The 10,652-nt window shown below is 38.6% G+C and overlaps 2 protein-coding genes across 2 annotated transcripts in view; both read right to left on the bottom strand.

The window, feature by feature from the left end:
• The window catches only part of LOC140339530 (pancreatic lipase-related protein 2-like), a 21,186-nt gene extending 21,034 nt beyond the window's left edge, over positions 1-152 (bottom strand). The window contains exon 1 of the mRNA XM_072424272.1: positions 84-152. Within this exon, the coding sequence (XP_072280373.1) occupies positions 84-132 (49 nt within the window). The 5' untranslated portion in view covers positions 133-152. The remainder of the gene's footprint in view (positions 1-83) is intronic.
• A 4,884-nt stretch (positions 153-5,036) lies between these two features.
• The window catches only part of LOC140339529 (pancreatic lipase-related protein 2-like), an 11,154-nt gene continuing 5,538 nt past the window's right edge, over positions 5,037-10,652 (bottom strand). The window contains exons 7-12 of the mRNA XM_072424271.1: positions 9,144-9,269; positions 8,948-9,066; positions 7,534-7,672; positions 6,109-6,223; positions 5,868-6,032; positions 5,037-5,148 (exon numbers count right to left, since the gene is read on the bottom strand). Of these exons, the coding sequence (XP_072280372.1) occupies positions 5,055-5,148; positions 5,868-6,032; positions 6,109-6,223; positions 7,534-7,672; positions 8,948-9,066; positions 9,144-9,269 (758 nt within the window). The 3' untranslated portion in view covers positions 5,037-5,054. The remainder of the gene's footprint in view (positions 5,149-5,867; positions 6,033-6,108; positions 6,224-7,533; positions 7,673-8,947; positions 9,067-9,143; positions 9,270-10,652) is intronic.

The raw sequence follows: 10,652 nt of genomic DNA, 5'->3' as shown, positions 1-10,652 counted from the left end.
CTCACACACCATTGCGGGAGGGGAAGACAAGCTACTGTGGAATTTGTAAGGTCAGAGTGGTCTTCATATACAGTCATACACACCTCTTACAGCAGCTATGATGGCAAGCACAAATAAGAGCTTGTTATTCATCTGTAAAAGTTAAGAGAATGTCAGTGCTCCATAAAAACTGCCTATTGGTACAGTAAATGCAAATAAATGTAAAATGATGCAAGTATACAAAATTCTGGCAGCCAAGTTACATTAATATTAACATTGAAGTGTACAGCACTAATATTCTACAGCACAATATAATGCTTCTAATGCTGATCATCATTTTAGACAATCGGAGAGCAATTTCTTTAAATTGGCAGCCAGATCTCCTATTAGATCTCCTCTCCCATTACAAGCTTCAGCAGAAGTAATATTAGCTGGCTTAAAGCTCTGAAAATGCTTTGCAATAGCTTGCTGTATACATCGTCCCTTTACAAGCTGATGTATTCAAGCAAGCCATGGTTGTTCCAACGCCTGACCTCAGAGACCATACACAGGTCAGGATTTTCAAATAAGCCATAAATAAGCCAGAACTTAAAATATTTTTAGAGGAATACTAAAAACATAAACATCACCAATCTTGAACCTACACACAATTTCTAATAAACCCAAAAGTAGCAAGCTTGTGAATGTGTATTGAAATCTATTCAGTTGCTCAAGTGTGTAGAAACTTACTCCTTCAATGTCTACAACAGTCTTGACACAAAATATAACCAAATTGTAAAATCCTGATATATGCAAGAAAGACAATGGAGCACAATCCTGGTGGATAGGCTACAGATCATTTAGGCAAATCCTGAAAATTGACAATGGTTGGTGATGCTACAGCAATTTTTTTCATTTTCCTGAATTTAACTTAATTGTGACCAAGACTGAGCCTAATGACCATTATATTGTATATATGATCTCACACACCACCCCAGCACCATTAATTCACAACCCTCACCTTAGCAACCTCAGAGCTGAGAATGACCATGCTTCACCCCAAGGAGATTTATATTAAACTCCACCAGTGGGTAGGGTAACAACCAGAATTGGGCACAGCTGTGACCATTTGGATCACATGTCTGACGCTAAATAATTAACTATCTCATAGTCACATTCCAACATTCATTCATTTCATCTTTCCTACCCATGCTGAGACTCATTTACATTGCAAAAAATACACACAAGCTTTAAAATTCCCCATTTTGATTGTTGCATTGGCACACATGCATTAGACGTCAGCATTAAAGAAACCCAAGGAACCCATTCATTTTATTTAAACATGAGTCTCCATTTTTTTTTACTGCCCATCGCTCGGACTGAATGGCCTTCGTCTGGCAACCAATGTCTCAATATTTTCTAACATTCAGATTTTCAGAGAGACTGCCATTGTACATAAGGGCAGCTGTCTTCATTTATAGGTGCTGTGGATGTTTGGAAAGCAACATTAGTATTTTGCTGCATCTTCAATATTTTTATCATTCAGGACCCTTTCTGATCTATGTGTGGTAAGGTGTTTGACTACAAATTATTGAAATACATGGCAGATTGTGTCATGTGTTTTCCAAATCCTTTATTTATTCATTTGGAATGACAGTCCAACACTCTACACTAGATACCAACAGACCCTAAAAAGTATTATAAGGAACAATGACCCTTAATGGATGGTTAATATTCCTCAACACATTAAAATCAACAAATAAAAATCTATTGGAACCCAAAGGAGAAGTACTATGACCACTGTAGGATTTACCCCAAGGTAGGACAATATAGAGGAAAGCCTTTGGATCAACAATGTGTCATTACTCCCAAAAAGACATTCAAAGTCTCAGAAGAAATTTATTAGACACTATTCAAATAGTTCCTAACCACCAAGTCAGCGATGTAATGATGTCCAGATGAAGGCAGTAATTGTCCATGTCTTGCAGATGACTTGAGATTGAAAAACTCCAAAACTGAGTTTTGACCCAAGTAATTCAAAGCTTCAAAGACAGATGGAACAAAGGACAAGAAGCCCTATGATCACCAAGGATTGATAGTACAGGCACAAGGAGGACATACAGCTCTGGGTTTGGGAATATTGCCGGCCACTGGCAACCCTTTCAATGAGCAAATATTAACATACAAATTTCCATATGTAATGACGGTGCAGTAGCACATTGCAAAAGAGTACTATGGTGTGTAGAGGCTTGAAGTATATGTTGATTTAGCTCCTTGACTCCCTGGGCATTACATATGGGTTTTACTGCTAAACTGGAAATTTAATTGATATAAAAAACACATACAGCTCGATTTCTTAGATATCCCCCTCCTCCCCGATAAATTTACTGAAATTCAATACAAATACAATTCCCATTTCAAATGGAGCCCATGATCAACTGCTGCTTCTTTTCACTTTGCACATCTGATACCCAGAATAGTGTGAAATTCTAAAAGTATACAGAGTTAGATTATCCGACCCAAACCAAGGTGATCAAAACATTTTCAGCCTCATGTTTCTCTTCCCAAGGGTCCAGCTCCATCACACTTGTCCCTTTGAAGCCAAATCATGTAACGGTTTGCTAAAGGAACAATTTCAGCTTTAGTCACTCACAATAATAACTTATAACCTGGAAAATTTCCTATTGGGCATTATGGCTCTTCAGGTCAATGTCTTGTACATGTAAGAGCTAAAGGTCTCTATTTCTTGTAGGGAGAGGAGTAGTACACAGACTGCAGTAACTTATAGCAAACACATATTACAACTTTATTAAATCTGATTTGTTGCCATAAAGTCTGTATATTGCTTCCTCATGTAATGACAAACTAACCCATTCTTCTGCTGCCAAATTTTGGCCCTAAACCTTGCAGGCCACCATATTTCCCCTCCATTTCTAATGACCCCCAATTCCTGGAGAAAAACAGTTCTACACCTCAGGGCAGCAGGATCTATCTATCCTTTTAGTAGTCTTTTCTTAATGGATGTGTTTTTATAACAATAAAAAAAATGGAGTGCCCATTAAGTTTCACTGTCACCATTTTCAATGCTGTCAGTAACCATTTGCCACCCCTCATTATCCTTCCATTAAAATATTGGGGTTCATGCTTCCCCCCCCACCAACATTGGAAAGTGCTGTGGTATGGGGTCAGGCCTTTTATCAAGTCTCCCAAAAAGACTGGAGGAATGCTAATGGTAGAATAAAAGGAAGATATTCAGCAGTGTGTGATGGTGAATGGGTACAGTAATGCACTTTTTCCCCAAAATAATTTAATTAACAAGATAGAAACAAAATATGGGCTGTAGTAATATGAGGGGAAATCCTTAGAGTGTAATGGATAGAGTTTAAGTCATCCTGCGCAGAAACTAAAAGCAGCTGAAAGATGGAACCACAGTGGTCAATGAGCGACATCATAAATTTTGTTGTGGGAGGGGGAATTTTGAGGCAAGATTGTAAAATATGAAGAATTAATGCTTGCTCACATGACAAAAATCCCTCAATATATATTTTTAATTGCATGGATATGGGCATTTTCAGTGCTGTGCTTTAAAAGCGCAAAAAGGAAAGTTCCCCTATTTTAAAGGCATTAAAAAATGTTTATATTAGTACAAGGCCTCTGCCTGGCTCCCCATGTGTTTTTACAGTGGTTTGCTTATTGTTCCTAAAATTGACAAAAATGTATATATGGTTAAAAAAAAAAAAAAAAAAATTAAGTTTCACTGTCACCATTTTCAATGCTGTCAGTAACCATTTGCCACCCCTCATTATCCTTCCATTAAAATATTGGGGTTCATGCTTCCCCCCACCAACATTGGAAAGTGCTGCGGTATGGGTCAGGCCTTTTATCCAGATCCTGTCTCCCAAAAAGAATAGTGGAATGCCAATGATAGAATAAGGAACCCTCCCTTAAAGGAAGATATTCAGCAGTGTGTGGTGGTGAATGGGTACAGTAATGCACCTTTTCCCAAAATAATTTATTTTAACAAGATAGTAACAAAATATGGCCTGTAGTAATATGGGAGAAATCCTTAGAGTGTGATGGATAGAGGTTAAATCATCCTGGGCAGAAAATAAAAGAAGCTGCAGACCCCAGATCCTGAAAGATGGAACCACAGTGGTCAATGAGAAACATCATACATTTTGTTGGGGGGAGGGGGAATTTTGAGGCAAGATCGTAAAATAAATTTGACGGAGATCCCTCAATAAATTTCCAATTGAATGGATATGGGCATTTTTAGCGCTGCGCTTTAAAAGCACAAAAGGGAAAGCTCCCCTGTTTTAAAGGCATTAAAAAAATGTTTACATTAGTACAAGGCCTTTGCCTGGCTCCCCATGTGTTTTTACAGTTGTTTGCTTATTGTTCCTAAAATTGACAAAATGTATATAAGGTAAAAATAAAGTTACTATTTGTTTGCCCTGCAGCCACTAGATTTGTCTCTACTATTCCTTTTCTCAAAAGTCTAATGAATGTGGTATAATATTCAAATTGCAAAAATGGGGTGTAGAATTTGTGTTGAGGTGGAAGATCAGTCCCTAGCAGACTTTATTGGAGAATGCAATGCCTGGTTTGGTTAGAGAGACCCATCTTTCACCAACCACCAGATGAGATTTGTAGCCACTGGTGACCCCTACTCCATATGTTCTCAGGAAAAGCTGCCATTACCCTTCGGGTTGTGTTAGACTAGATGTACCATCACCCAGTGCTAATGATAAAAGTAGAACCAACAGGAAAAAAAAAAAAAAAAAAAGGGGAGCAGAAATTGAACCAACAGTACAAGTTTAGGAGAGAATCAATTTCCCCATGTCTGCATATTATAAATCACTGAAATGCACAAAATGAATGAGTTTATCACGTATAAATTCTAAACCAGAGCTGTGCTTCTAGAAAACTGTATTTTGGTTTTGTTAACCTACTGCCCCAATGAAGGCATTTGGCCCCCAAAGCCATGTTGGTTGTGTGCATTTTTCTTTTCTGCCACCATTTGCCCAAACAAATTCAAAAGAGTCTAATCTATAGAAGTCAGAGACGTCAGAGCAAAGTGTTTTTTAATAACTTTATTAGACTTGTGGCTGGTGTAAGACATTTGTTGGACAGAGCTCCAATGTCTGATTGGTTCCTTGTTTGACCTGGTCTTTTCCACAAAAGTAAAATCTGGAAGGAAGAGAATAGAAGTCAGTTCACAGATTTATCTCAGTCCTATGTTCTAGAAGTTTCATGTACATCTCGATCCCCATATATTACGCTTTTGACCTTTTTACTACTTTTAGGCCAAGGTCTACCGGTGCCTCAGGTGACAGCTGCTATTCCTGAGGACCACAGACATGTTGTAAAAGCAGAAGTCTTTAGCCCTGATCTTTATTAAAGCATTGCAGTTTTACATCAAGGCAACCAGCCGATTAAAATCCCAGGAATAGCAGCATGTACAACATGGAACACACTTCTGGAGTCCTTTAATAAATGTCAATAAAGTGGCACCGGATACCCAGAGGTATTCTGCATCCACAGAGTGATATAAAGTTGGTGATATGGAAGGACACCGGGAAGCTAACACACAAGCTGGAAGCAGAAGAATAGAATCACAATACTAGAAACTTTGCACGGTTATAATTTATGGTTCCATCAGGATTGAAGGTAAAAACTAAGAACTTGACTTTGTGTGAAATGGGTATGGATCATGCAAGCTTAACATTCAAATTAGTTTGCCTCATACACAATCAGGACCGATTTGCGTTGCCAGCTTTTTAGATTATGCATCTTGGACAAGGTGGCATACCCACTTCTGTGGGTCAATGAAAGTGTAGGGAAGCCACTTATCCAAGCCAATATAGAGGCTAAACATCTAGAATGTTTGTTATAAACTTTATACATACGCTTGTCCACTTGGACCATAAACCACAGTCACATTCGAGGCACCCAGCCTTGGCTCTAGGAAGGGAGGTGCACGTTTCATCCATGAGAACACCACTCTCTGCACAGGATTAACATCAACTTCAGCATCAACATATGCCATGTAGGACTTTGAAAAGATGGTTCCACTGCAGGAGGAAGACAAAGATTACCTGTTGATCAATAGAATCTGCACCGATAATGAGCCGCCATGGGAGCACATACCTGTAAACTATAAGAGGGCTAGTACATATCTCCTTCCCACGGAGAGATACTCCAAAGGTTCCCATCACAACTAAGGTATTCACAGCAACCTTGACAGTCAATTGGTATCTCCAACCTGTAATAAGATAAGAAGTGATTAGCCATCCAGGACAAGAGGGCCCTTTGTGCCAATCCAGGTAGAACAATTTTAGATACTAGAACAGTCTGGTAGCCAACTGACATTCTTGAAGACTATAGAAGAAAAAAAAAAACAAAAAAAAATCTGAACACACACCTATTGCATTGTTCCCTAAACTTCAGCTCTGAGGCCTGATGGTGCCATTTGCTTTTAATTAGCTTTATGGGCTGTAATCCTTCCACTAATATTCATCAACAATGAAGAGCTGGTCCTCCCACTGGCATTTGCCATTTTTTTTTTTTTTTTTTTTTTTTTTTACACCTATTGATGCATGGACATCTTCTAATCCCACTAGACAAAGTCTTGCTCCATTAAAGTCTAAAAGTAGAGGGATTTAGTCCAGGGTTCAAAAATGTTGATCCATAATTTTGGCATTGTTTCAGCTTCATCAATCAATTCCCTCGCTGAGGATACTTTGTTACTTGGAATTTGATTATTCCTACTGTGAGTGTTCAAGACACCATTTAAATTTTTTAGTTTAGAGCTCCTTGGGTTACTTGGGTTGGGGACAGTGACTAGAATGCAATAGCCATTTAATATACATCATTCTCACTGAATAAAATTAAGCTCATACCAAAATCATTTTAAAAAAACTTTGTTGCCTTCTGAATGGGCAGATCATGAAGAGCTTTGAGAGGATGAAAGTTACTATTTCTGGTCAGGTTCTTAAGTTTCTAAATTTTGCCTTTAATACTTCAAACTACTGATCCAAAATGAGTATGCAGCTCATGCATTCATCCAGTTGCCACAGCGTGCAGCTACTTGTTTCAAGTGAAAGATTTAAACTAAACAATTTGTTCCTTACATCTGGACAACAAGCATTCTTTATGCAAGCTTACATTGCTGGAGTCCTAGTCCGTGTTTGGTCCCGTTTAGGTAGAAATACAGAAGTTTAATGATCGGCCACATCAATTTTCTCAATCTTGCCGATATGCAAGGTCCAATGGGGTTTTTTCTTCACCAAAATAAAAGCTTGTAGCTTGGGCAACAAACACAGTAAACCAAGGTCCTTATCCAGAGAGACTTCTAAATCAGCTGACTCCATATCCCAAAACAAGGAGCCTGCACAAGAGCAGAGCTACACAACCTCCATACATCTTGATTTTTGGGGTTTGGACCTTCGATTTCCATGATTCATGATGCTACTAAAGATGAATTTAAAACCCTAGTCTACTGCTCATCCACCTGTGCTAACACTGGAAGAGATCACAGCTCAGCCAAGTCAAAGTTTCCTAGAAAAAACCTACGTAATAAGTTGGAAGGGTCTCCAGTGTTCAGGAAAAACATCTGGCTGATTGTAGAGTCTTCATGGTGAGCCAACGCATATTCATTTGCTTTGTAGCCCATAAAGGCACAACTATTATTAGCACATGGGAACCCATAGCCCTGTGAAAGAAGAAGAATGTTAAACAGCAACCAAACCCCCACATTATTAAACATGATTTATATAGCACCAATATAATACACTTAACATTAAGTAGGGGTTGCAAATGATAGGCACAGAAGGAGTAGAGGACCCTGCCCCAAAGAACTTATGATCTAAGAGGTGGGGGAAGTATTACAATAGGAGGAGGGATATGGAATGGTGGGAAGTTGTGAGGGTTTAAGGAGACTTAAGAAGATGGGTAGGTGTGGTTGAAAAGATGAGTTTTGAGTGCTTTTATATGAGCAGAAAGTAGGAGCAAGCCAAATAGGACAAGGAAGACGATTTCAGAACAGCTCTAGAAGAGCCTTGAATCCGTGCATGTTACAAGGTTTTGCGTGAGGTAGTCATTAGTTAGGAGGAGAAAGGGATTTGAAGGTAAAGCACAGGAGTATGTATATATGTATTTATATACATATATACAGACACTGAACTGCAATGCAAAAGGTGAAGCCATCCCCTGCTGTCCATTTTGTGGGTTTTTTTACGTCAGTGTATCCAACAATTTTTTTTTCCATGTAGGCAGAGGGGATTTCCTAACAGTTATCCATATTGAAGAGACATTTGACCACCTACTCATTCCAGTGACTAAGGTCACTAGGACAGGGAGATCTCCACAATGTGAAACAGCTAGCAAAATTCCATGATTGGAGTTCCTTCTACCAATTGGGAAAAAAGCTAAAAAGTTGAATTGCTCATAAGTAAACTAAAGGGTCAATGCATCCAAGTGTCCCCACTAGGCAAATTTTCTCCACTTCTGATGACGCCACTATGAGAATCGTAATTTGGACTCTCCACAGTCAGGATTAAAGTCCAGTCAGTGAAAGCCTAACAGAACCCTGTCATTTTCTGCCTCATGGAGAAATTCTCAAGTTCCTATTTGAGTGCAAAAATCAAAAGATGGTAAGACAGCTAGGCGTCACCAGATAGTAGGATCACCAGTGTACCCCCAACCCCCCTACTTTCTGTTCTGGTGGAAAGTAGTCACCAAAGCATGTTGGTGCCTCAACAAGGACAGTTTACCTTTACACCATATTGAAATCTAAAACGTGTGCCCTTTATATACAATTGTCTGGTGGAGTAAATGATGTTGCAATAGTAGACAAACATTTTTTTCCTTAAGTAACTAATCCTGATCCAATAAACATGGCTACTACAACACAAGTTTTTTGCTTCGTTAAAATTTGGGTTGCTCTTTTTTTCCTGCATTAAGGATGGGAACACTCATCAATACCAACCTTTTGAAAAGCACTGTATGATGAAGCAGGGTAACCAACAAAACCACCTGGTCTCAGAATGCTCTCTGTAAATAACGCAAAACTTCTTTGGTGGCTACAAAAGATTTTCTTGTATAAACCTAAAAAGAAAGTTGTGTCATTGTAATATATATCCACTACAGGAGCACATAAAGAAATGGGAATGATATGATGTTACCATCAATGACTTTATCAAGATCTCCAGGCTGAAGGAAAATTTTATCACAGCCAGGCATTTGTTCACCACCATTGGGAAAGAAGTCAACATTACCAACTGTCTGCCTCATACCAAATCCACTAAAACCTAGAAAGCAAAAAAAAAAAAAAAAAAGGCAGAATTACATAGGCATTCCAGGAGCAAAAGCAATGCAGTTACTCAAATTACAGTTACACGTTTTCAACAGACTAGTAGAAGATAGATGAGCTTTGTCTTTTGGAACAACTGTGGCTTCTCAAACTTTAGAGCCATTGCAGTAAAATTCACAACTCCCACACTTGGCATGCAGCAATGATTTGGCCATTTAAAATAGAAATAAAAACCCCACAGCCACCCTGTCACCTCACCACATACCCCTCTTGCCCATTGACTCCAGAGTACAGATTTTATTTCTGGAGGCCAATAAATGATCAGGAGGGACTTGCATTTCATTGGTAAGTTTCCAAATAAGGAAGGCAATGGAATGGACAAGTAGAGGAGCTAGTCCAGAATTTTTTTTTTTTTTATAAAACTATCTGTCCAAGCAACTTTATCAAAAACATGTTTTATAGCACTTTAGGATTGGTTACTCTTTAGGGTAGTAGATATTCCTGGAGTGTATGGAGGTTTTTCTCATTTTTCTTTCAAAGCCATCATTTCTAGTTTTTAGAAACTCTTTAGTCACTGGCAAGGTACCAATGGATTGGTGTAAGGCCAATGTGGTTTCTATCTTTGAAAAAGGAGCCAGGTAACTACAGTCATTACCAGGTAACTACAGACCCATTAAACGTTTATAGGTGGAAAGGTCTTAGAGAGTTTGATAAAGAACCACAGAGGAGTTTCCGCTAGAAAATATTATAAGTGATAGTCAGCATGGCTTCAAGAAAGACCAACGTTGTCAAACAAATTTACTCTTTTTATGAGGAAGTAAACAGGTAGACAGTGGAGTTGATATAGTGTACTTGGACTTTGCGAAAGCATTTGACACAGAATGCTACAGACTGTTAATATACAAGTTAGGGTTGATAGGTTTAGAAAAGTCAATCTGTAAATGGATAGAGAACTGGCTTAAAGATCACATCCAGAGAGTTGTAATTAATGATTCATACTCTGAATGGTCTAAGGTTATTAGTGGTGTACCCCAGGGTTCAGTGTTGGGACCTTTACTGTTTAACATCTTTATGGAGTTTGGGATTTTGGTGTTTGCAGATGACACCAAACTATGTAATGGAATTATGTCAATACAGGATGTCTATAATCTACAAGCAGAGCTGGATGTATTGTGTGATTGGACAGCCAAGTGGCAAATGACATTTATTATAGATAAATGTAAAGTTATGCACTTGGGAGCTAACAACATGCATGCTTCATACTGTCTACAGGGAATACATTTGGGGGAGTCAGAAAAGGATCTGGGGGTTCTGGTAGATCATAGACTTAATAACAGCATGCAATGCCAAGCTGCAATATCTAAAGCTAGTAAAGTACTTT

The sequence above is a fragment of the Pyxicephalus adspersus genome, chromosome 10 (assembly GCF_032062135.1).
Source record: "Pyxicephalus adspersus chromosome 10, UCB_Pads_2.0, whole genome shotgun sequence".
Classification (NCBI taxonomy): domain Eukaryota; kingdom Metazoa; phylum Chordata; class Amphibia; order Anura; family Pyxicephalidae; genus Pyxicephalus; species Pyxicephalus adspersus.
The sequence above is the reverse complement of the archived record's forward strand: the minus strand, read 5'-3'. Positions and strand labels throughout refer to the sequence as shown.